This window comes from Cygnus olor, chromosome 18, assembly GCF_009769625.2.
Source record: "Cygnus olor isolate bCygOlo1 chromosome 18, bCygOlo1.pri.v2, whole genome shotgun sequence".
NCBI lineage: Eukaryota > Metazoa > Chordata > Aves > Anseriformes > Anatidae > Cygnus > Cygnus olor.
In genome coordinates, this window is record NC_049186.1 from 4,635,443 (window position 1) to 4,662,274 (window position 26,832).

The following is a 26,832-nucleotide window of genomic DNA, read 5'->3' on the forward strand; positions in this document are numbered from 1 at the left end:
TTGTCTATTTTTCCAGATTATGTATGCTTTTCAAGATTTCATGCTTCATAACACATAGGAGACTTGTTGTAAGTTAGCTTTGTAAGTTACTTCAAATAGATGACAGTTTCCAGATTGTCCTCAACCTCAGACAGTGAATGCATAGAGCTGAATGTGGCAGGTACCTTAAATGTTAGCACTACAATTGACAGATTTTCTACTTCATTATATTTCATTCTTCAGAATAGATGCCTGTGTCCATTTTTTTCTTCTTTTATAATTTAGCCTACAGTTTGATCTAACGCTTACATATTTCTGGCAATTCCTATTAAACTCGGAATTAGAAACAATTCATTTGTAGTCTGTTTTAAAGATCATCTCCCGTTAACTTGAATTGAAAATTAAACTATTATTTCAGATGAAGAGAGCAATTTGTCCTTTTTTCTTGACTTCCTACTCAGAATCACTAAACTTTGTGTGATGATTACAATCCTCAGTCGGACTGTCACAAGCCTCGGGAATTTTTTTTCTCTCCCGCATGTCAAAGCAAAGAACAACACCGTCTGTAAGCTGTCATTTGTGCAGAGCAGACGAGCCAATGAATCTGGTGGTTGTTATGCTGACTAAAATGAATTGAAAAATAAAACCAGTAATAAGAAGGGGGTAGTCTGTTTTGTTCATCTGATTTTAAATCAAATCTAATACTTATCATATGGCTGTCATTAAAAATTTATCCCAGGCTTTGCCATTTCGCACCCTCTCCATACTTTGGTTTGTAAATCAGCTGAATGTTATAGTTGAGGATGCATAATTTTACTGCATACTGTTCAAACTAATTACAGTAATGGAAGTTATGAAGATACAATTACTTTTAACTTAGCTGAAAAAAATGAAAAGGAATATTATCATAAACAGCGTTTTTAGAGGAGGATCAAAGTGTTTTGCCTTTGTGCAGGCCAAGTGTTTTGCTTTTCAAAGAAATGCATGCATGCAACAGTTCCTCACATTTCAGTCTACTCATACTTTACATTTGTAATCTGTGTAAACATTAACCTGATTTTGCAACTAATTATTTATATTATCAAACACAGCTAAAAACATTTTCTATTTTTAATAACAACTGAAAATTTGTAAAGCATGCTGGCTGCAGTGCTTAGCACCAGCAATCTCCTCCCACCTTGTTATATTATTTAGGGGAAGAAAAAAAACAACACTCATGCTTATTGGTAACACTGATCTACCTGAAAAGCTTTGCATTTCTCAGGTAACCCGTATGCTTGCAATTTGACAGAAGTTGTGTGTTTAAAACAAATTTGAGTTGTTAATCTCAGTATTAGATTAATTTTTCCTTCTTGATTGCTGGAGATTTTTTTTTTTAATCAAGGGAACTGTATTTTGTAAAAGATGCATTATTAAGTTTTTCAAACACGAAGTATTAATTTAAAAATCAATTTGACTTTGTGGTGTACCAGCACTACAATTTGCTGACATAAAATACCTGTGGTTCCTGTTCCTAATGCTTTGTTTAAAATCTTTGCTCATAAGAAGGATAGAAATGCTTCTGGTAGACTGCAGTGCTCTATTTCAGATCTTTGCATGAATAAAGAGGAACTGATTCTTAAGAACTGACACTTTAATGGTTTTCCCCGTTTCAGTCTTAACAGCTTATAAAATAAAATATTGGCAATTTTTATGAAGACTTGGTTTCCTAGAGAGTTGGAAGGAATTTCTGTGTTCAAGAGAAACCCCAAACAAACAAAAAATTTCCCTTAGATTTAATCATATAAAAATATTTTCCTTTCACATTTTTTCTATTTGTGTAAAATCCTTATGGATTAGGTAGGACTTTGCTACTCTATGGTTATTTATTTTATAGAAATGAACTACTTTTAGTCTGGAGAAAATGGAAAAATATCTTTGGGTATTTATTTCTAGAGACAAAAATATAAAAAAAATTACTTTCTTCAGGATCAGTCTGTGGTCGAAGTCTGTTATCTGCCTAGCAGTAGAGTCACAGTTCTTGCAGCTGCATGTTTGTTTTGTGATTTTATTTTTAATCTGCCCTGTTTCTTACTAGCTTTATAGCAGCAGCCTTTTGGTGTTAGAAGCAGTTGTTCCAGTACCTATTCGGAGACTGTGAAATGATTGTCTCTGAGAAACTCTCCTGTCTGAGGCTTGAAGAAAGATATTTCCAAGGAGCTCTTGCAGGTCATTTGTTTAGACAGGTTGTTAGCTATGTGGTAGCCACCATCATGTTTTAACGCACAAGAAAATCAAGGTGGAGATTCGGACCCCAGAAGCTAAGTGAAATACCTAATGCTGGTTACTGAAGGAGCTTTGGAGGGCAACTTCTGTCTTGAATCTGCAAGAAACTACCTTTGAGTACGTTTTTCAGTTTTGTTGTTGTTTTTAACTTGATAGTCCTATTGCTGTAGAGGTTATACTGGAAGGGATTGGATTTAGGTTTTGTTTGGCTTTTTGAGCACATTACTTGTGAAAGCTGCCAGCACGATACTGCTGACTCCAGATCAGGGACCAAGCAACACAGGTACACTGCTGTTAACGGAATACTGGCTTATTTATGTCATCTGACAGAATTATTTTAATCCTTATCAGAGTAACCACTTTCAGATTAGTCAGTTGTTACTGTTGAGGGCATAATCTGAATCTCAGTAAAAGGAACAATACTGTTAGAAGGGAGCAACTATTGCAAACCCTTGAAAAGCAAAGGGCGTTTGAGCTGCGTGGATGCTGCTTCCTGAGCCAAACGTGTTGTGTGATGCTGTCTGGAGTGATGGGCTTAGCCAAGCTCAGGTACGTGGCCATTTGCTATATTTTAATAGGGCCATCTGTTGATCTGTATAGTTCTTCCACATCATAATTTGTTTGTTCGTTTGTTCTCTGGCAGCTCTTCAAAATCCCACTATCTCATATAAAGAATGGTTTTGCTCCTTTGAATCTTCCAGAGTTTTGTCATCTTCCTCTTCTGTTCCCACCCCTTCCTTTTACGTTCTGTCACTTAAATGCTTTCATACTTAGCATTGCTTTAACTACCATCATTGTTTAAAAAATAAAAGGTTAATCAAGCAGCTGCCTTTGATCTCATCTTGTTGGTCTTTGTGTCACCTTGGTGAGTATCGAGCCATCCTGCACTGTGCTGTTGACCTTTCTCCATAAACCTGCCCTGCACAGAGACTCTTGCTTGCCTTGGGCAGCACCGTTTTTCTCCCAGGCACTCACATGTGTACCTGAGGTTTCGGCTTTGACAAGACCCTTTTATTGAAACTGTATATTTCAAAGCACTTTTAAATCTTTTTGACCATGTCTGAAACATACTGCTGAATCTCACCACCCACTGTGTTGAAAAAATCTCACACAACTCCTCTTATCTGATTCCTTGGTTACCTCAACTTCTTATCTTCTGGCCTTGGCTGCTGCAGCTTTTTTCCTTTGTTCATTTGTGCTCTGCTAAGAATACTGCTTGGCTCATATTTCTGACCCTGTTGACCCATTTTAAGTCATTTCACAGGCTTCCTTTCACCTTCCATGTCTTATCTGGGATTCTGGTCTCTATTTAACACCTGTGTAGCAAACCTAGATTATCAGGTAAATTTTCAACCTCCTTCCTCAGCTCTGTAACCAGTCAGTTTTGTCCAGGAGTAACGTGATGCTTTCTTCCTTTCTAGCCATCGCATGTAGGGGCAGGAATCCAGGTCAGCCCAAGTGGCTGGTTCATATTCTCTGTAGGATTTGTCGTACAAATGCCAGTTATTTAGCTCTTTCTGTTTAACACTAGGCTTTTCCTGGCATCATGCGAAGACAGGCGATGAGCTAAGACTGTTTTCCCTTCCTTTCTTTATCATGCATACTTTTGTTTCAATTGATTTAGAAAAAAAGAAGATGCAATCTGTCCTGGTTTAGTGTGTTCTTTCTTCATCTTGATAATCTGCGTGAGGCAACTGAGTAATCACTGCTCTTGCTTGCATAGCCACAGGTGAAACGTGTGAATAATGAGACTTTGTCAAAGAGAGAGCGCTTTTTCTATTCTTGGAACCATTTTTTCACAGTGTTGGAATACCTTTAATTGGAAGCAGTTAGAGGAGCTAATCACACCAAAATATTTGTGATTCAAATCAATGTATATTAGTCATCCACTGTTAGCGGCTTATTTGGGAGGTTTGTTGTATACATCTTACCCTCAAAACAGTCATGCATTTCTTATTCAAATCTAATCTAGACTAATTGATCATAAAATAGGTCATGTTTCTGCAGATTTACAGCAAGTAAAAATAATTGAGATCTGAAATTTGTAATGTATATGTATACGCAGTTTTCTCCCTTCTTTAGATAGCCAGTTAGAACTGTTCTGCAGATGGCCTCCAGTATGTATGCCTAGGATCAGACTGAATCCCTTGCAATAAATTCCCATCAAAAGAAACTAAAAGGAGTAATCTGTACTAAAAATCCTTTGTAGAGAGCATTGGGATAGAAAGTAAAAGCAAAAACTTGACTAAGCTTGAGTCCTTAGCATGAGAATGGTTGTCTTTCTGTTTAACTTTGCGCCCTAGCAAGCAATTAGAGGTTCGAGAGCTTTTTAAAAATTGTTTGGATTAGCACCTACATTTGATGATGTGGGAGGAGCTCTGAATAGACTGTCTTCTGAATGTGTTTAATATAATGTTAGTTTTCACTGGTTTGGGGGTTGGAATTAGGGCTGTATGTGCAAGTTAAAAAGCATGTTTAAACCCCATGTAAATCCTTTAAGAGCGAAGTTTGTTAACAAGCTGTTATTAAGAAATGCCTATGTTCTCTGCTAAAATGTAAGTTATAGTAATGGTGTTTAAATGTATAATTGATGCTGTATAACGAAGATGGCTGTCAGTATTTGTTCCTTTATTTACAGGAAGGATTGAAAACCTAAATTAATGGGGGGGGGGCGTGTGCATATAATATCTAATGGTAGGCAGACATTTATTTTTATTGCATGTTCTTTGTTTCTCTGAAGAATGAAGACTGAGTAAAATGATGAGACTCACAGACCTTTTTTCCAAATGTGCTTTTTAGATTTTTCATGTAGGTTTAGTGTATTTGCTATCCATATTATTGTGTTTATTATTTTAACTAGTATACCAAGAGATGCAAAATATTTTTACTGCTCTGTTCTAAATGGAATTATTCCATTATTTTAATTGAGAGTTTTGTCAGATTAAAAAAAAAAAACAACAAAACTAAATATGAGCATGGTAGTTTATTGTAGTAGAAAAAAATACTGTATTATATTAGAAAATGTGCTCCAAATTTTAGCATGATCTAGACTTCAATGCAGAGCTCAGTGTTACAGCTAGCGATGTAAAACAGTACTTAAGAGCGTGCTTTTGTGGTACTTGAACAGTGGACTCATTTTCAACCTTATCGGATCCTTTCAGATCTCAGTCACAGTGGATTGGGAGACCATTATGAAAATTCCCACTGGGGACAGCAGCCCACTTTCAGGAGTGAAGGCAACTGCAGCTGGGATAAAGTGATAATAGACAGGACTGACAAGGAAGCGTGGCCTTCCATCACAGGAGCTGAGACTGAATCTGCCTCAGAATGTACTACAGACACTGACTCTGCCTCCAACTGTGGCTCAGAGAACAGTAGCATGGCTACAGGGAGTGCCCAAGGCAACTTCACTGGACATACAAAGAAAACTAATGGCAATAATGGCGCCAACGGAGCACTCGTCCAAAGCACTTCTAACCAGAGTGCCCTTGGAGCTGGTGGAGCAAACGGTAACGGAAACTCGGCCAGGGTGTGGGGGGTGGCTGCAGGCTCCAGCTCTGGCCTAGCTCACTGCTCTGCCAGCGGTGGGGATGGAAAGATGGACAACATGATTGGAGATGGTAGAAGTCAAAACTGCTGGGGTGCTTCCAACTCAAATGCTGGCATTAATCTTAACCTTAACCCTAATGCCAATCCAGCTGCCTGGCCTGTACTCGGACATGAAGGAACTGTGGGAGCAGGCAACCCTTCCAGTATTTGCAGTCCAGTCAGTGCCATAGGTCAGAACATGGGCAACCAGAATGGGAACCCAACAGGCACCTTAGGTGCTTGGGGAAACTTGCTGCCGCAAGAGAGCACAGAACCACAAACGTCCACTTCTCAGAATGTGTCTTTCAGCGTACAACCTCAGAACCTTAACACTGATGGACCAAATAACACTAACCCCATGAACTCTTCACCAAACCCTATCAATGCAATGCAGACAAATGGACTGCCGAACTGGGGGATGGCTGTTGGTATGGGGGCCATCATCCCGCCCCACCTGCAAGGCCTTCCTGGTGCTAATGGAACATCAGTTTCTCAAGTCAGTGGGGGCAGTGGTGAAGGAATGGGCAGTTCAGTATGGGGGATGTCCCCCGGTAATCCTGCCACAGGAAACAGCAATTCTGGTTCAGTCAGGGGAATGGAGACACTGTGAACTCAGCATTAAGTGCTAAACAAAATGGATCCAGCAGTGCTGTGCAAAAGGAAGGAAATGGAGCGAGTGCGTGGGATTCAGGGCCTCCTTCTGGCCCTGGGGTACTAGCGTGGGGCAGGGGCGGTGGCAACAGCGGTGTTGGTAGCATGCATTCTGGAGCTTGGGGCCACCCCAACCGTAACGCCAGTAACGGTGTAAACGGTGAATGGGGCAAGCCCCAAACCAGCATTCCAATAGTGACATCAACGGGAAAGGATCAACGGGTTGGGATGGCTCTAGTGTTACCAGTCCGAATCCTGCCATGCAGCAGGGCAATGAACAAATGAACTCTTGGGCCAAAGCTGCAGCATCTGGCACCACAGCTAGCGAAGGAAGTAACGACAGCGGTGGAAGTCAAAACGAAGGCAGTACTGGGAGGGAGGGGGCTGGAGAAGGCAGGAGGAGAGATAAAGGGATGATAGACCAAGGGCAAGTTCAGTTGCCAAGAAATGACCTTGACCCCAGGGTCCTGTCCAATACAGGGTGGGGACAGACCCCTGTAAAGCAAAACACTGCCTGGGAATTTGAAGAGTCCCCAAGGTCTGAACGAAAGAATGACAATGGAACGGAGGCCTGGGGTTGTGCAGCTACTCAATCTTCAAACTCAGGGGGGAAGAACGATGGGTCCATCATGAACAGTACAAATACCTCTTCAGTATCTGGGTGGGTCAACTCTCCACCTGCAGCTGTTCCAACAAATACAGGCTGGGGAGACAATAACAACAAAGCACCAAATGGCCCAGGGGGATGGGGAGAGTCAGCAAGCTCTACTACTGTTAATAATGCTGCTGCTGCCAAAAGCGGCCACGCTTGGAGTGGGACCGCAAATCAGGAGGACAAATCACCTACCTGGGGTGAACCTCAGAAACCCAAAACTCAAAACTGGGGAGATGGACAGAAATCAAATCCAAGCTGGACTTCAGGAGGCGGAGATTGGACAGATTCGTCATCTGTTCCTGGACACTTGGGTGATGGGAAGAAGAATGGATCTGGATGGGACTCTGACAATAGGTCAGGGTCTGGTTGGAATGATTCCACGAGGTCTGGGACCAGTGGGTGGGGAAATGGCACAAACAGCAAGGCTAATACAGGTACAAGTTGGGGGGAATCGTTAAAGCCAGGCCCCCAACAAAATTGGGCTAATAAACCCCAGGACAACAATGTGAGTAACTGGGGAGGAGCTGCTTCTGTAAAACAGACGGGGTCAGGGTGGTTGGTGGGCCAGTGCCAGCCAAACAAAAAGAGAACTGTGAGGCAACTGGCTGGGAAGAACCATCTCCACCGTCCATTCGCCGCAAGATGGAAATCGATGATGGTACCTCAGCTTGGGGCGATCCAAATTACAACAACAACAAGACTGTAAACATGTGGGATAGAAATAATCCTATAATTCAGAGCAGTACCACAACCAATACCACCACCACTAGCACCATTATCAACACAAACATGGTTGAACCTCAGCCATCGCACCAGTCAAGTGCCCAGCCGAACCGGTCCCCGCTGCTTGGTCCAGGTATGAAAATAGTTTTATAAGCTACGTTATACCAGTTCCATTATTGCTGAATGCTGTCTAGCCTGATTGCTGTGTAATTGTGCATTAGAGAGAGAAATCCTGTATTTGTGTCACAATATAAATGCATTCATTTACTCTAAGGCAGTATTCTTAACAGTAGTTAACAACGCTGTTACCTTAAGTTCAAATACCTTATTTTAATTCTTTATAGACATGATACAGGCAAGGGATTTTTCTGTTTCTGTAAGTTTCTGTTGCCTTTTATGATCTTTTTGCCAGTGCTGCACCAGTGTATGTGAGACTAACTGAAATGTGCTTGCAGCAGGTCCCAATGAGCAAATCTGGAAAACTGCGTATCTAAGTGAAACCAGTTGACTATACCTTTTTGGAATAGAAAATGTTTTTAAAAGTAGGACCAGAGAGGAATTTGGCTGGCTGCACGATGAGTGTAAGAAAAGCTTTAAACAATATCTGGTCAATAAAGCTCTGGAACCTGAGCTTGTTGATCTATATTTATTTTGTCAGGTGTTCCACGGTTAGTTAGCACCTTCATTTAATTCAGCCATTTGAGAGCTCCATGTCTTTTTGCTAACCTCTCTTCTCTTATTTGTCTTCTGTTACTGTTAGTCAGTCTTTGTTCTTGTTTAGACACTAAGCATCTGTTTCTTTTCTATGAACCATATCTCTTGGCAGCAGATGTTTTTTAACAGTTGTATGAATCCAGGCTGATGCTGTTTCTCTGTCTTCTGTTTGTTGTCTTTTATGAAGAAACAGTTCTCTTCCGTACTTCAGGTCTCAAGCACGGAGAGTATCCTGGATTTTTATGATGTTCTCGTAAAGCTGGATTGGTTAAAGATGTTAACATTCAGGGTGGCTGGGAAGAATTAGTCTACCTTTAGCTGTGTTCCAAAGACAAGGTTTTTGAGCATCCGAAAAGAGTATAGGAATTTTTCTAATCAAAACCAAGGTACCATTGTAGACAAGCAGCAAGGAATGAAAATGGGAAGAAAAAAAAAAAAAGTGTTTAGGGGGGAGGTATTTAAATAAATGTCACTAGACGCCCTGCTCTATGTCACGACCACAGACTTCTCGAAAGAAATCTAATCTTGCAATGCTCTTTAAAATTCTTCATCTGATTTTGTGCCCAAGTTTTTGTTTCGTCTTGGTTGTGGCTAAATATTGACTTTTTAACTGTACTTTTCTCCAAGTGGGATTTGTTCCACTTCTCTTATTTCCATCGTTTTTGTCTTTGATGTTTTGAAATAATTCAAACTTACTGTAATGTCTGTATAAAAATAGTCTTGCGTTCCTTTCTCTGGTCAAATATTTTAATAGTTGAGGGTATCTATTTTTATAAAATAAAGTGTGCTCCAGATAGAGAAATCTTTAAAGAGATTTGTAGACAGCCAGTCTAACGTAGTTGTTTTATAATTTTCTTACTTTCAACTTACTTCATCCATATTTAAACCTTCACGCATGAAACCGACAATGCAAATTTCTGAATTTTAGTGGAGGTGTCTTTTTTTTAGCATTTTTGTTTGTTTTCTTTTTTCCCCCAGTAAGCTGACTTTTAGATAATTACATATGTTTTTAAAACTGTTCATGTACAGTGATGTGTCATTAATGCTATTCAAATAATTAACACCTTGCAGAGGAAAATTCTCTGTTCTGAGTCCTTCAGATTGTGAAAATGGAATTTCAAAACTGGTGTTAACCTTCAGGGGTTGCCTCTGGAGACAAGATGGTAGCAAAGGAAGGGTTTCTTTGAAGTAATATGTTTATGCAGTCAGAGAACTGCATATTTATTTGAAGTGATCCACTCGAGATAGCACACGGCTAGGTTAAAATGACAGTATTGTGCATCTTGCAAAAATTTTCATTAGAAATATCCTAAGATATTAAACCAAAACAACTCTCAGAATGTACTGAAGATCATATGTAAGAAAGAGGATAAATTTAAGTGAGGACAATTCAAAATACAGTTCAGATATTCGTAAAAGTTATCAAAGGCATAAGTTGTCCTTTGTATATTTTTGCTTACATACAGTTGTGTGTGTGTGCATGGATATAAGAGCCCCACGTGGAAATATTTTGAAGGTCTGTCATCGAATCTGCAAATAAGCAGAAGCTAGGTACTGCCCTCTGTGCCTTTTTGTGCTATGACCAGCTTTACTTTTGTCTGTGCCTTAGAGGGGCTACTCTTGTGTTTATTTCCCACACAGAAAGCAAAAAAGAGTGCAATTTAAAATGACCCTATTTGCTTCCCAAAGTGAGAAGACCTATTTTTAACACTGCATATAGCACACAGCAGCTTTTGAGCACTATTCTATTGATCTGTGTTGAAATTACACAGACCTACAACACCTGCAAATCATAGAATTATCTATGAGATTAAAAAAAAAAAAAAGGCAAGTAATGAATGGCTTTCCTACATCATGGGCAGACATGGGCTTACAGTCTGTTGTCATACCATTTAAACTAATTTTTTCATACCTCAATTTCCTGTCCCATGGGACAGGGAATATGCATTTCCAGCCTCTGCTGTAGGGGAAACTAGAGTCTTGAAGCCAGGAGACTTCTGTAAAACAAAGCCAAATTTTATCCAACAGCAGTTCTTTTCCATGCACAGTATTTCTGTGCAAAACCTGATTGTATAATTAAAGGCCATGCCATAGGGCACAGATAAGTGCTCATATAAAATTTTCCAGCACTTGAACTTAGTAGTTAACACTGGCATTTCATCATCTACATGGATCCTGACATGCTTTTCCAATCATTTTTATAATTTACTGTTATTCAGGGAATTAGGAATGCTGAATTCTGTTCCTGTATTACTGCAGAAGCCTGTTGTATGTATAGCTGTAAGATGTGGCACAGTCACACATACCGAAAGCAAAGAAGTGGATTTTAATTTCACTGTACAGCACTAGTTAATGGTTCTCAGAGGAGCAGCAGTGCCTTTTAGAATTGTGAGTTTATACTATGTTAGTTTAGAAATGGGGGCCAAGTCGCAGTCTTGTTATTCACGTTGTCACCCATCCTCAGAAGTTCTCAAAATTCTTTGAATGCAGAACTTAAAAGCTATTGATGGGAAGCAGATGTTGGTACACACTTGATGAAATGCGTAATGGTCTGAGGAGTTTCTTTTTCTATTGTAAATAAAAACACACACACAAAAGGGGTGGATAATGTGATGAGTATACTCCTTTCTGGTTTTAGGAGCTTCCTCCCATGCTAATGATGAGTTACTTAGAAAGACAAGCAGAAGTGACTGAAAGTTTTGCAAACAGGGATGAGTGATCAGAGAGAGATTTTTGGATCCCAAACACCAACAGCTCTTTCCCCCAAATGCTAAGAAGTGGGCTTGATGTGTTCCTGTTAGATAGAGGAGAGGTACCAGATAGGTAGAGACTGGCAGGGTTCCAACAGATGGTCTTCCATCCGAGAAACGAAGCCAGCAGAAGTAAATGTGGGCTTCCCTTTGGAGATTTTATGTCAAAAATTAAGGTCGTTGTGGTTCCTAGAGGGTTAGCAGCTCCACTTTTAAAATCCGAACAAAGTATAAATTATTTTGTCCGTTTCTTTTATAATCTTGTGGCATTGTGTCAGTAGCAACTTCGGTGCCACTCTTAGCATGTGATTTACATGAAACAGAAAATGGAAAGGATGCATTTTTTTTTACTTTGCACTTTCATCACAGTGGACAGGAAACCAGATCAGCTTTGAGCACCTTTAGGCTGCTCATGTGAAAACCTAAAATCCTGTTGTGTGCACTCAGCCTTTTAACAATTAAGTGCTGGGGGACAGCTAGGTGATCCTGAGAAACCTGTCCTCTGCTCTCACGCAGGGATGATCCCATCGCTGACAGCCAAATAAGAGCTTCCCTAATGCTGAGTAATGCAAGAAAGCATTGAGCTCCACTGCCTGAACTGGAATACCTGTTAGGAAAGTAGGACATGAAAGGTTGAGGGGTACAGGTGACTCTTAAAACATATGTAACCTTTCCTTACACACATACATGCATGAATACACTGCTATAGCTAATTTATTTTCTATTATAAGCAGACTAACAAGTGACTATTTAGTAAACAGTTTCATTTTTCTGTCTATTATCTTCCTTTTTCGTCTGCATAAGGTTCTGATATTTTGGTTTGCCTTTATTGTAGTCATACACTCTGGTATTTATCATGGACCAAACAACCTCAAGAAAAACAATTTCTGTCATCCAAATGGCTATAGGGTTATTTTGAGGGAAAACAACTGCATCCTGCCATAACTTAGTTAACATTTCACTTTCCCTTGAGGATTTCCTGTTGGCGGAGGCCCAATGTTAATTATGTTTTTATTTCTATAAAACAAAACTCTGCCAATGTGGCCATATTTATTACTCACTGCAATCTCTTTGTTTCTTGCAGTTCTAACAGTTTAAAAAGTTCCGTATTAAAGCCTCACTTTCTTGCCAAGGTAGCTGTTAGCAGAGCTTATCCTGCTGCAAAACAACATTCATGTGGATCTGTTTGTTGCTTTTTTTCTTGTGGTTTTGGTTTTATGTTGGTGGTGGATTTTTTTTTTTTTTTTAAAGCATGAGGCTTTTTCTTAAAAAAGCCTTACGTGCATCTTATTTTCATAAAGAAAATAATAAGAATTTTTGAAAATTGAAGACTGGCTCAGATTTGAGACCATCACAAAGGTGTTTTCCTTCCAAACAGCTGTGTAAAGGAGCTTAAAAGTAGCTTTCTGTGTTTGTTCAGCCCACTATGATGCCATTTGCAATCTGCTTGTGTTGGGCAATGTGTAGTGCTGGAAAGCATCGTGCTCCTGGAGGCAAGCTGCTTGGTCTGCAGATTCTTTGAACTAATATTCCACCTGTGTCTGTTTTGAATATGAGGCACACTAGGATGTTGTAAAAATCAAGGAAAAACCTCGTTTAAAAAAAGGTACTCTTCTGGACAATAACAAATACGAATTATTATATAAATATATTCTTTCCTCTTACCTGTAGAATTTTGCATCATTCATCTGAAAACATATCAACCTTTTAAAGTTTTTAAAATAGAGCCATGTAGAGACATAAAAAGGTAGCACAAAGATAATAACAGAGCGAGTACCTACCTCGGAGGGAAAAACAGCTTCATAAATGGTAGGTACTTGGGAATTTATGTAGAGGCTAATTTTTGTTGTGCACAGCCTATTTCTCCAGCAGCCTTCAGGTTTTATTTACTGATTTCCTGCACTTAATATGATGTATTAAGACAATTTTGAAAACTTTTGTTTAATACATTTAGTTTGTTTGTACCTGCAAGTATTATCTTTTAGTAAAGGCTAGTTCCCTCATTATTTGTAATCCCGTCTTATTTACTGCTCAGCGCACTTAAAGCACTTAACTCAAAATAACTTGGACGTTGCACATCTGTGATCTCTTTAATCAGTGTTGTTGAATTTCTAGTAAAGAGCATCAGAAGGACCAGTTCTTTTGAATTTTTTAGTTTAAAACCTAGTATACTTTGCCTTTTCCATTTATGAATTTTGTTTTAAGGTTGACTTCTTGAATCGAATTGCTTAAAGTATTACCAGTATGTTTTGTAGGGACTCAGGGGAATATTAGTGTTCTGCAGCCTCTGCATGTTATACTTCAGTTGGTGCTCCAGAAATGTTTTGGGTTTTGGTTCATGTGCCTGCAGTTACTCATTTTCAGATGTCAACGTGATTGAAGCCATGCACTTACGAGGTTGCCTCCTGAGTATTAAGGCAAAAAGTTAGATAAAAAATTAATTTGACGTAAAGATACAAGCAATAAGCTTGAACAAGTGTGTTAGGTGACACACCAAGGGGAGTCATCAGGTTAAATAGTGGTTCACTGACATGCATGCGCGTGTTTGTGTGCTTATCATTTGTACGCATTTTAAAATGAACCAGAAGTTTCAGCTGGGCTTAGAACAGAATGCAGCATTTCTGTTTTAAATGAAAATCATCTTAATAAAACAGTGAATTTTGAGGTTTGGTCAGGAATACGTTTTAAAACACAATGAACCTTGCTGGTAGTGAAGGAGCTTTATTAAGCTACGTGTTCCTGAGCATGTAGGCTTCGTTTGGGTATGGTTTATGTCATGTACACTTTTATCATTGTATGAGAGAATCAGTTGCTTTAAGAAATGGAGCCTAAAATAAATAAAGTAATACAGTAACACTGGAGTGGTGAACAGGTATGAGTCCACGATTTGAAAGGGTTTTTTTTCACTGCTAGTCAGTATTCAAGTTGCTTTTGGAGGTATATTTTGCCTGCAGTTTCTAGTAACAAATTCTGTTGAAGTCCATAAATTCTGGGAAGACTTGTAGCAAGAAGCCTGCTAGACTTGTTGCTTAATGAAACGCTGTTGCTTAGACAGTTTAATCTATTTCAGGATACTCTTAAGTTCTTCTGTGGTGACTTTTTTGCCATTTTATATCTTCTTTGGTTATTAGCTGGTGTAGAAAACCTTATGTTTCTTCTCTTTGAAGCTTTTTGGAGTATTTTTACAGATAGCACTGGGGAGCAAAGAAGGAATAATGCTGCAGCAAAGTAGGCATCTAGCCCTTAAGTTATGAAATCTGGTTTAAAAAAAAAAAAAGTAATGATACTCTTTTTTGAGTAGTAGTAAAACCAATTTTCCTTCTTAAGCAGATCTGTTTCCATTTTGTGAGCCAGAAGTTACAGATTTGGCAGGGCCATCGTTTATTGGAACAAAATACTTAATAATACTTAATAATACTCATCTCCAATGAAGAGAAGGCAGCTTTCTTGAATTGGCAGCCTAGTGATAGTGGACATTTTAAACAGACAGCATAATACTGAATTCTGCAATACTTTGAGATGTGTTGTCATGTAATACAATGTTTTCTTGTAGTAATTGTAGAAAAATAGGTTAACATTGGATAGATGTAAAAGCTTTGTTTTCTTGCCTGCTATGTATCTGGCACTCTCGCATGTTTTCAAAAAGTACCTTGAAATCCATCTGTGATCCAAATCTGACCTTCTGGAAAATTCGATGAAGCAAATAGTCCTCTGTGAGAGTCAGAAGCTGCTCTTCTGTACGTTAGATATTGTTTTGGGGAGAAAGAACTGAAAACGCTTTTCTCAAGTGCTGATATTCAACAAAACTTCTGAATTCTTATGTACAACAGGAAAAAAGAAAAAGAAAAAAACTTCAGGAAAAAAAAGACTTTTTGTAAGAGGTAATGGGCATTTAAAATTAAAGTTACGCTTTTGTTGTGTTGGTCTGTGTTGCTCTTTGGGACTCTGAAGCTATGTGGCAGCTCCTGGCACATTTAACTGTAGTGCTAAAATGGGTGTGATGCGGATTTAAGTGCATTACGTTCAAGCCAGACTAAGGCCGTTCCTGTAGAGTGGCTTACATCTTTTGATGAGCTGAAGTAATACTCTGCAGGAAAACAGTGACTTCTGCGTGCCATTCCTCATGATTTGACTGTGGGTTCTAATTGCATTTTTGTTAGTTCTCCCATAAAAACCATATTGGTTATAACCTAAAGCTTCAGTGACGAAGGGGCAGGGAGTGAACACAATCAAACACGAGCTGTAATAAAAGCTTTAAGGAATGTTAACAACACATAATCTGCACTGAAAGTGGTGTATCATCTTGTGCACAAGGCATGAGAAAAGAGATTCGATAATTTGATAGTAGTTAAAAGGGATTAAAACAACTTAAAATACTACACTGAGCAAGGCCCAACTCAAATTTGGGTCTTGGTCTTGTGAGTGCTTCCATTGCTGTGTTCCCCGAGCCCTGCTTGGTCTTCTCCGAGAAGTGCCACGGGAAGCAGCTGCTTGGTTTGGGCCGCATTTGGGCTTCACCTGGCTGCCCCGGCTATGTTCAGAAATATTCTTTCCATCTTGACAACTTGACATTACTATTAAATTAAGAAAAAGACTTTTGAGACTAAATCAAAGGCTTTTTAAAGTATGCTTAATTAGAGGCACTGTGTCTGCTTACTGGTTCATGCTCTTTCCAGATAAAGACTTTAATAAAATGTCTGTCTTTGAAACTATTGACAAAAGAAACCTTTCCTCTCATCACTCTTCTTCCCTCCTTCCCCTCGCTTCAGCAGGCTGGGGAGAAATGCCTAACGTCCACACAAAGACCGAAGCTTCTTGGGGAGAGCCGTCATCCCCTTCTGCTGCAGTTGATAATGGCACTTCAGCGTGGGGGAAGCCCCCCAGCAGTGGTACAGGGTGGGGAGATAATCCTGCCGAGTCGGCAGGGACATACGGAAGAACAAATGCTCCAGCTGCTGCCCCAGCACTGTGCAAACCAGGTACGTGCACGGACATCACTGTCTTAAGGGGCTGGGGAAAAAGGGCAAAGTGTGTTTTCTTCTGCCAGTGTCTTTAAATAGAGCCACTTCTGATTTTTCTGTGCATTTAAATCAGAGACTTTCTTAATTTAATTTTCAAAACTCCCATTAGCTCTCTTAAAATTTATGAGATTCCAAATTCATTTAAAGTTACGAATTTGATGCATTGGTCCTGTAAATATAAAGGTGTTATGAAAGCCAAAACTTCTGCTTTGGCTGTGATAATCTTTAAATTTCATTCCTACTAAATAGCAGATATAGTCAGAGGTTCCAGAAAACCTAAAAAGAGGACTGAGAGGTCTTGGAATGAGTAATCTCTGCTTTAAACAGAGTAAACAGAATAAAACAGATTGAGCTGACGCAACCTCATCATTTAATGTAAAGTGTCTCTTGCAGCCTACTTGCTCCTTTCAGATCCCATTCTTCTGAGATGTGAATGAATTTCTGACCGTTAGTAACCTTGTAATTTGGTTTTGTTCACTGGAAGAATGTGGTGGCCAAAATGGCGAGATTCATTGAAAGCAAAATTGCACATTACAAATGTGTGGTCATACTTTTGGTTCCCCGTTCCTAGGAGACTGGAATGATCACAGATCTTACTTGTTCAGGAAAAAGTAAGACTTGCCATTGCTAGAGTTTTTCTATTATAGCAGTATTTAGAGCACTTTTCTTTTTTGCTAGCTTCAAAGGAAGAGTTCTTATCATTTAATGCCAATTAAGCTATTTGATGAACCTCTCTATATGTCTCTTGAAAATACTTAAATGCTGGCATACAGGATATGGTATAAAGGGATATTTCTGTAAAGTTTGCATAAAATTAAATCTGATTTTCTTCTCCCTCTTTCCCTCCAGCTTCAAAATCTATGCAAGAAGGCTGGGGCAGTGGTGGGGATGAAGTGAATCTCAGTACTAGTCAGTGGGAAGATGAAGAAGGAGATATGTGGAATAATACTGCTTCACAAGAAAGCAGCTCCTCCTGTAATTCCTGGGGGAATGCCCCAAAGAAAGGACTTCAAAAGGTAAGACAAAAATAAAGATAATCTCTAGGAACAAGTAGAATTACAGTGCAACATTTCTAGAATCAGTTGCCACAAATTTTCTCTTGCATTACACCTGGCATTAGACCTCTGACACCAGAACACAAAAAGAGCTTGCCACTTCAATGGTTTGAATATAGCTTACCTTGTCTGCAGGGGCAAGTGGAAGATATTTGACTTCCAGCGTGTTTGATGCTTCAGGAGGTCTTGTTCTTGTTGCTTTTTTTTTTTTTATAAGTTTTATAAGCGTTCATGGATTCTGAAGAAATGATAACACATTAACAGAAAGAAGTGTTAAGTGGGCCTTCAGACACTTTCTGTGGTGGTAGAAAAGCAAATGGTAGTTTCTGATGAAGTGGTCCAGCAAAGATACCTATTTCCGATTTGGAGAAACAGATAATTTTTAAGGTATGTACTGGTGTGAGAAAGAAGCAAATTTGTACTGACTTCAGGCTTAACCAAGAACATATACAATTATGTTAGGAAGTATTGCATTGCACAGTCATTATTTCAGGACAAGGCCAGCCTACAACTTAAAAGGAATTTGGAACACATACAGTCAATCAGTTTGTTATTCCATTAGCCAACATAGGCCAGTGATTCAATCAAGTATATAGTGTTGTAATATTTCAGATTTTTGTATTTCATTGTGTTTTTGCCAAAGATTAAAATCAAATACTTAAAATGAAAGGTGGCTTTATTTCAGTGGTCAGCAAATCACATCGTAAACAGTACACTGAACACCTATTCAGCTGAGATAAAGTTTTAATGATTTGTAGGGGAAGAGACTCATAGTTACGTTGTTTGTAGTTTCTTGAATACCTTATAAATAAATGTATTAATATATCATTTAATAACATTTATATTAATATGGAAAACTGATCACGTATTTGATGTACATCTCACCAGTATGGATATGGGAAGCAGACCATTAATGGAATCTCTTGCTTGTTTACCAAGGGCATGAAGACATCTAGCAAGCAAGATGAGGCCTGGATCATGAACCGCCTGATAAAACAGCTCACAGATATGGGCTTCCCTGTGAGTAGTGTTTATAGTTCAGCATCCCTGTGGCTTAGCCTTTGTAGCTTTTACTTGTTCTGTCTTTCACTGTCTCAGACTGTAAATACAAAAAGATATTCAGTGTTCTTCAGATTGGGAAGTAGTTCTGTTACCTAGAATTAGAAATGTACTCCAGTTTCAGAAATCTATCATAAGCTGGTAGAGTGCTCTCCGAGATTGCTTGGTGACATTTATAGAACTTTTGAAGTTCAGAGTTTTATAACAGGTGTTACTTTGAACTTCAACAGTAATTCCACCTCTGTTCCTCACTCCTTATTAAATTGATGACATTAGAGTATTGCTTTTTTTTTTTTTTAAGAGAGACACATAATAATAATATTGAAGTTGCCCCTAGAAAACAGGAAGAAATTTAAATAGCAGAAGAGTGTGGCTTGACCTTGTAGAAATGGTACTTACTTGACAAACTGAAACAAACTAAATTGCTGTGGGAATTGGTAAAAGCCAAAGAAAAAAAAACGTGTGCAGGCTTTATTTGTGCCACTGAGTAAATACTGAATCCAGTACTTTGAGATGTATCTGTTTTCTCAGTTTTCACTGAAATTATACAAGCATGATTACTTTTTCTCTTAACATAATCTCTGTTTTTGACAGAGAGAGCCAGCGGAAGAGGCCTTGAAGAGCAACAATATGAATCTCGATCAGGCCATGAGTAAGTGTCTGTGTAAATAATTTTTTTCCTCGAAAGCAACAAAACGAAAGCTCATGATTCTGAGAGTTTGCTCTTATCCAGTTCAATTGGATAACTACTTTTCTAAAGATGTTTTTGCTTTTGTAAGCAAGACACACTTCTGTGAACTGCTGTTGGCAAATTCACTGTCTTTGTGTCACCTTATTCAATCCATTTCCCCTTTCTATGAAGGTGCTCTGCTGGAAAAGAAGGTGGAAATGGACAAGCGTGGAATGGGAGTGACCGACTATAATGGAATGGTCACCAAACCCCTTGGCTGCCGCCCACCACCAATCTCCAAAGAGTCTTCCATGGACCGCCCCACCTTCCTTGACAAGGTAGGTTCAGAAATGTGGAGGTGGTTTACAGGTTAAAACCATACACTGTAGTAATACTGATGATTACCACAGACTGTTTATAAAGCTCTAGAGAGAGATGTGATATATAATTACATATTTCTGTATTCTTTTTCTTCTCTCTTTCAATTTTGCATGAATTGAGTCCTTGTGGAAAGAACCAATGGTCTGATTTCCACAGAGAAACAAATAATTGTTATCCCAAGTGTTACACTTAAAAATAAAGCCTACTAAGATATTACTAATGCAACAGAATTAGAAAAGGGAAAAGCAAAGAAATGGAGCAGGGAAGGCCTTTCACTCCGTAAGTCCTGGGAGTCAGTGAGTGACCCTTGCTCAAATTAATGATCAAGTACAATCAAGCCCAAAATCTTCAAGCATTAAGCTTCTAATTTTTTGTTTTGGTTTTGAGCTCCATAAAGATTTCAGTGAAAGTTCAGTATGTACACAGGAATGAGGAGCTGAGGTATTTTTAAGTCAAAGAGCAGACGTGCGCAGTCATAAATAGCTTCTCAGATGAGCTTCCTCTTCTGTGGTCACGTATTACAAATTTTCCAGCACCACGCAGTGACCAAGGAGAAGGCTGCAGGAGTTAGTGGTGTCCAGGATTCAACAAAGTGCCTGAAGAACAGGATGTAGGGAAAAGTGCAGCCAGATCTTCAGTAGGAAATGGGATTTACAACCTGACACAAAGTCCTACAAATAGACCCACCAAAACACCTCAGAATTCACATATTCTATTCCCATCCAAAATTGTTAATAAGGAAAGAGCATTCTGTGGTGCCATTCTTTATTTCCTGAGTTTTCTGAAATGTTCCTAAAGGTGGTGGTGGTCTTTTCTGAATGCAGAAATCAGTACCTTTCACAAGCTGTGCTGAAACCAATTCATGTTACATAAGCTGTTTACAGGATATGAGACAGTAGTGGTATCTAGTCTTGATAACACATATTGTATTGAAATCTTTATTTTCCAGTTGCCCATCCTGTGTTTTTTTAATAGTCTTATGTTTAGCACTATGAAAGTTACAGTTTGAGCTGTGACAGGTTCCTAAGTGTTGTGGTGAGAAAATTAGCATGGGACTGTGCTAGGACATCTGATAAATGCTGACCTCTTAATGACAACTAGTGCTGTTTCTGCTGTCATCATAGCCTAAACAGTTTGAGTTCCTGTTCTGGTACAGTGCAAACTGTAAATTAATTTGACTAAACACAAATGTATCTTACATAATAAGGAAAAACGAGCATCTGTATAAAATTTGCTTTAGAAGGTCTTTACATACCAGCATTCTTTGTGGTAGTTCAAATACTGCCACAGTGTCATTACAGTTTCCTCCAAAGATATATGTTAGAAAATTGCCCTTCTGCTTTTGAGGGAATAACATTTGTTGTTTGTAGGCTCCCTACTCCTTGGAATGATACGGTGTCCATTATGGCGTTGCTCCCTAACCCAGACCTGTCAGGCTTAACCTGACTCTTCTTTCTTCTCTTTTCTCTTCCCGCCACATAAAATTCATTCTTAACTGTAGCCAAACTGTTTGTTCATGGCAAACCTTAATGAGTATGTTAATTGAAAGATCCCTCTTCTGATGAAGGTCACAAAATTAGTGTATGCATGCCAGTTAGCCTTTTCTTTTCTAGGATAACAATATCTTGAGCAGATTGTGAAAGAGAGAGGTGCATTATGTGAGGCATAACACATAATTATGGAAACATATGTTAAACACAACTTGAGAAGGGAGTACTAAAATCATTAGTATTCATACAGCAAGTAAAATCTGTCAGTCTAGGCATAATCTGTCACAGTGAGTTTAGTATAACAAAGGAAATAATCCCAAACTATATTTGTTAGCTACCAGAGTGTTGAGCAACTTGCTAAGTGAATTAAACAAATAGAGTTTCTATGCTAAGAATAGATATTTTTTTTCCCCAGAGACAGTCTTTTCATATTTGCATCTTATCCTACTGGAGCAACTCCTTTTCTCCAGAACCCTTTTGCTCTTTGAGGTAACACTTCAGAGCATGAACGTGGAGCTGCCTCAGCTTCTGATCAGGTCATCCATCCTTTTCCATGGTTGGTGAATGAGCTCTCTGCCATGGCCGCACAAAGCAATCCAGCCAACGTTCCTGATTTTACCTATTCTCTTACCAGGCCATTATCCTTTTGCTTGGCTTTGCTGAGTCTTCAATAAGTTATGCAAGGTTCTTCTTCACAAAATTGTAAGCTGAGTTAATGTGCTCATTACTACCCCTTTATGAGATGATTCTCTCAGCACTTTCCACACATATTCTTTATTTTGTGTTGCATTGAGTCAATCTTTGGCATTCAGTGCTTTGTTAATTGTATTATTTTTCAGGATGTTATCTTGCCCTGTAGCACCATAAAAGGAGAAAGGAGAAAATCCAATGTCTTCGAGAAAATAAATATCCAGCCTAACAGTACCATGATACATGATCTCAACCACGTTATCTCATACTTGGTGGTGAGCGTGCAGTACTTAGGTATCAGGTTTGCTTGAAGATGTTACCTGATGTCTTCTGGAGACATCAAATTTGTAAGAAAAACATGTAAGATTTTACTGGAAGCATCCTGAAAGAGTAAATAAGCCCAGTGTATTCAAAGAATCTTTTCTAAAAGGGTAGGGACTGGGCTTGGGTACCACTCCTGAGTACTAGGACTCACATTCGGTGTGTATTCTCCTACACCTATTGAGCATTCTTCTTAGCTCAGAAGAAAAATGTGGTGTTCTGCTGATCTGTGCTGACCACCCCTTAGCTGAAAACCTCGAACCATACAGAGATGCCTTGTAATATTTTATCACAATTCAGATGCAAGCATTGAACTCAGGACCATTGAGAAAAGGCAAGGTATTTATCAAAGATACAAAAACAGACCAGAGAAAGAACATCAGTTTTTTGAAACCAATGCCAAAGTGTGTATGCTGCACACAGCACCAGGGTACCTCTCTCCAGTAAATGTGCAGTGTTTTATGGTCTTTATGCTGCTACATTGCACCAGTGTTGTTGGTTTGCTTGCCTTCATACAGCTTCATCGCCAAGGCTGCTGAAGCATCAGTAGAATCTTCAAAGCTTGGAAGATCTGTTGAGTGATTGATATGGGTGCCAAAACTGTAACAGAGTACAGCTAATGGCTAACTGCGCTGTGCTCCTTATTTCTAATCTAACATATCCTTTCTTTATGAATTGGTGTGGACTCATAACGCTACTTGTTCCAGCTGGTGAAGGAAAAGATAAAAAGGGAAAAAGGGGGGAAAAAAAAGCTTTCTTCAGGGCTCACAGTCTATTCCCTGTTGTCATTCCCAGATTTGTTTTGGTGCTGTAGATGTTTTTTGCCAAAGAAAAGATTTAGCAAATTGATATCAGTGCATCCCATAATCTGAATTACAACACTGTTTTATTTTGTCATATACTTTGTTCCTTGCAATTTGTAGATTATCAGATGAATATCAACAAAAGTCAGGTGAACTCACTGAAGAGAAGTATCGTCAGCCAGCCTTAGCATTAGTTCAAGCTGGCCTTCTACAGGGCTTCTGTTCCTTCTCTGTGGCAGACTCGTTATCCCTTCTTCTTTCCTCTACCTTCACTTTTTTATGCTTTCTCCCTTACCACCAGCATAGAGTGCTGTCATCTTTGCCCTGATGCTGCTTGCAAACTTTCTCCCAAATTCTTGAGGTAGGAAATTCTCCCCTAACAAATTAAGCCCTTTCACTTCTGTCTTGGTTGGTGATCAGCTCTTTTTCTCTACTGTTGACAAATCCAGGTCTACAAGGCCTGATGCTTGTTGGCTGCACTCATGTTTTTCCACAAATATTCTATCTGGCTATGCTATTTCCTTGTTTCTAATTCAAATACAGTGTTTGTTGGAATTTTTTCCAACCTCTTCTTTCACATTCTGGTTCCACTTGTCTCTCATGAATGTCGTAGTTTTTTCTCTTGGGGATAATGAATGAGATATTTTATCATCATGCAGAAACACCTCTTGAGGCTTGCAATTAGATGTTGATCACTGGATTTTCAAGTCAGATTTTTTTCTTCATTTCTCCATTTCTGCTTCCTTTGATCCAGTGACAGTTTCTATTTTGTGCTTTCAAACTTTGAAACCTCTTTCAAATTTCCCATTTTCAAAATAAAAAAAAACAGCACTTCTTCAAGTATTACTTTCACTGCAAGTTTCTTCTGCCTGTACCTACCTATCTCACAGTAGATTTGAAAAGAGCTTATTTGAAGGTGGGATTCTATTTCTTTTGCTTCCTTCTTTGGAAAAGGTGGTTTGTTTGTGGATTGTTTTTTCTTCTTCTTCCTGTTTTAAGAAGATATTAACATGTATTTTTTACTAAGTACTTTTGTAACTGACTTTGTATAAAGACCTCTGGCAAATTCAGCAGCCTGGCATCTGTCTGTTGGGCTGTCTTGATTCATGAAGTGGCAGTTGTTGTGGCCAGGTGACTGCCTAAGTGCCCAGGAATCCTCTGCTAAGTTGTCTGTATCTCATAGGGCTAAAAGATCTTTCTGTCTTATTTAGCACATGAGACTCATGTGAGAGACTTTCCGAAGTCCTAAAAGTAATATTTTATTGAGCTTCAGTATGGTGCTGTGTGTTCAATAAATATAGAAGGAAATAGTGCCGCTGCCAGGATTTCCCACTTGTGTCAAGTCCCTTCAAAGAACTGAAATATAGGGCTGGGTTGAGCATGATTTTGGCGAGTCAGATGCGGGGAGGGGGGTTAGTTGATGAGCCTCAGTGAGAAATGTGACATAAATTCGTGAGGAAATCACTGAAGAGAGATGGACAGGAAAAGTCAGGTTAGAAAAGATTATTTTTCGAGTAAGAATTACTGCAGAAAGAGCCTGAAAAACATCAGATTACAAACTGTTGTCAGCAGTAAAGGTGTCACCTAGTCTGGATTGAGAATGACTGATGACTACTTTCTGTTGACCGGCTGAAATATTTTATGTGAGGTGAATTGCTTTCGGTTCCCCTTGCAGGGTACATTGGTGCAGCACAGTTGGCCTCTTCTGATAAGTTCAAATTCAGAAAATTAGAACCAAGTCAATGCGAACAATGTGTGATAAACTTGCTACAAAAGACACGTGCTGTAGTTCAGCCAAAGAACGTGCTTGTGATGAAGGTGGCCTTTCAGAGCACATCTGGTCTGGAAATCAGATGCCCAGATCTCCAGCGTGGCTTCTCCTCCACCATCCTCAGCCCTGCTATAATCCTTCAATGAGAAAAAATAATACCAGTGGGACAATATTTGAGTAAAGTTTGGGGACAGGAAGGGATTGCATTGGTCTCTCTCGGTCAATAGTTGTTCACAAAGGAAACAATGGCACCTGAAAGAGAGCACGCACGGAGCTTGAAATTATTTTCACTTTAAAGGGGGAAGGGTAGAATTGTAAACATATGTCTGTGATCTAAGGAGAAATCCTTGAACCTGTTACTGTCATGCAAGCTGCAGTTGTTTGTAGAGTGTGACTGATGTCCAGTAGAATGTAAAATATCTTGAGCTGAAAGGCCTTGGGGATATCATTAGAAAATGTCAGTGTCCCCCTCAGGATAGTCAGATAGCATGTCAAGTGTCACTTTGCCTGATGGTAAAGAAACTTTTTCTTTGCATCAAAGGAGAGCTGTTGAAAATGCATTTTTCAGGATTAACTTGGAACGTAGAATTTACGGAGCGTGCCTGCCGCGTTAGGTCATTTGTTTGGGGATCTGGGTAGAGGACTGGGCTGCTTTTTTAACAAAGGAGGTTTATCGGTATCCCACAATCTTCGGTGGGATTGAATTTAATGGTTGAAATAACCTAGCTCCTCACCTATATAAAAGCCTTTCTTTGCAGTGAAAATATTGCCTGAGAAATACCAGTCCAGTACATTGCAAATTAAAGGTTTTTTTTTTCCCCTCTGCCTGTTTTTGGAGCTGTACTTTGTACACAGTGTTATTTGATCATGCCTGCCGCAGGCTTCCCAGACATCAAAGCACAGTTTGAGATAGAATTGAGTACCCCACTGTAACACTAGCTAGATATCTACCTGTTTGATTGGGGATTATATGATTTATTTTCTTTTCTGACTCGCTGTTTGCCCCCCACAGGGGCTGCCTTCTGTTCATCATATCCATGTTCAACCACAGTTCCTTACAGCCCCGTGGTGAGAGGGGGGCTCCTTACGTCTTGCTAAAATCTGCCTCCTCCTGGGGGACGTTCAGGCAGTGTCTTAATCACTTTCCTAGGAAGGCTACAGAGGCAACATTATCATTATTGTTTTCAAGTATTTTTGTGTTCTGCGGGCGCATTAGAGAGTAATGTTTCAGAGTGGATATTAATAAGTCACTGCTATGTGAATATTAAAAGAGGCTCATGTGTCTCAGTTAGGAAAGGGGATTAATGCAAACCTGTTTGTTTTAAAGCAGAGCTATGATGTAGAACTAAATACAGACTGGTGTCAAATTAGCTTTTCTAGCCTTTCTGGGTTAGCAAAAGTGGTGGCTAGGTTGGATAGGTGGCTAGAGCCCCCCCTGTCCTGCTGGGAGGTAGGTGAGGGTGTTTGTGCATTTGTGGATGAAGTGCAACACAGTAAAGGAAAACAGTACCTTAATCCTGTTTCTCTTTCTCTTCTTCCTTCACTCCATACTTTTCATTCCCCATCATTCATACCTCTTTTTTTTTTTAATTATTATTATTTTTTAACATTTTGATTTTTTTTTTTTGCTCATCCATGCCCTTTTATATTTCCATGGGAAACTGTTTTGTGCGCTGCCCACTCCCGGGCACTGCACACAGCTCACCCTTTCTTTCTCCAATCAGGATGGCGGCCTAGTGGAAGAGCCCACTACTTCACCATTTTTGCCTTCACCAAGCCTGAAGCTCCCCCTTTCAAACAGTGCACTCCCTAATCAGACCCTGGGCGGGATTGCCTCAGGGCTGGGCATGCAAAACTTGAATTCTTCTCGACAGGTAAGGCTGTTCGGGGAGGTCGCAGGTTGAATTTGAGTGCGCACAGAGTCACAGCTAGCTCGTCACTTCCCCCTGGGAAATGGGGGTTTAAACTGGAAATGTGCACAAAATCTTTGTTCACGTGAAATATCAGTGAACAAACTACCTGCTGTGTAAACATCTCGCATTATAGGACATAAAACAACTGCTTAGTTATAATCAGCCTGTTAATTATACGCGTCCATTGAGAAGAGACTGTAGTATTATGGATTTATACCTCTAAACCCTGGAATAGCTCTGCCTTGATTGATGTGAGGTTTCTTTTTTTGAGGCATTTTTAATTGTCACAGACTTTAAGACAGAGGCATTGCTCTAATTCATCTTCCCTGGCTG

The 26,832-nt window shown here is 39.3% G+C and overlaps 1 protein-coding gene across 1 annotated transcript in view; it reads left to right on the top strand.

The window, feature by feature from the left end:
- The window catches only part of TNRC6C (trinucleotide repeat containing adaptor 6C), a 72,005-nt gene that overhangs the window by 25,894 nt on the left and 19,279 nt on the right, over positions 1-26,832 (top strand). The window contains 11 exon segments of the mRNA XM_040530153.1: positions 5,406-6,410; positions 6,413-6,655; positions 6,658-7,692; positions 7,695-7,994; positions 15,156-15,206; positions 16,095-16,304; positions 17,196-17,362; positions 18,341-18,421; positions 19,055-19,112; positions 19,323-19,468; positions 26,311-26,460. Of these exon segments, the coding sequence (XP_040386087.1) occupies positions 5,406-6,410; positions 6,413-6,655; positions 6,658-7,692; positions 7,695-7,994; positions 15,156-15,206; positions 16,095-16,304; positions 17,196-17,362; positions 18,341-18,421; positions 19,055-19,112; positions 19,323-19,468; positions 26,311-26,460 (3,446 nt within the window).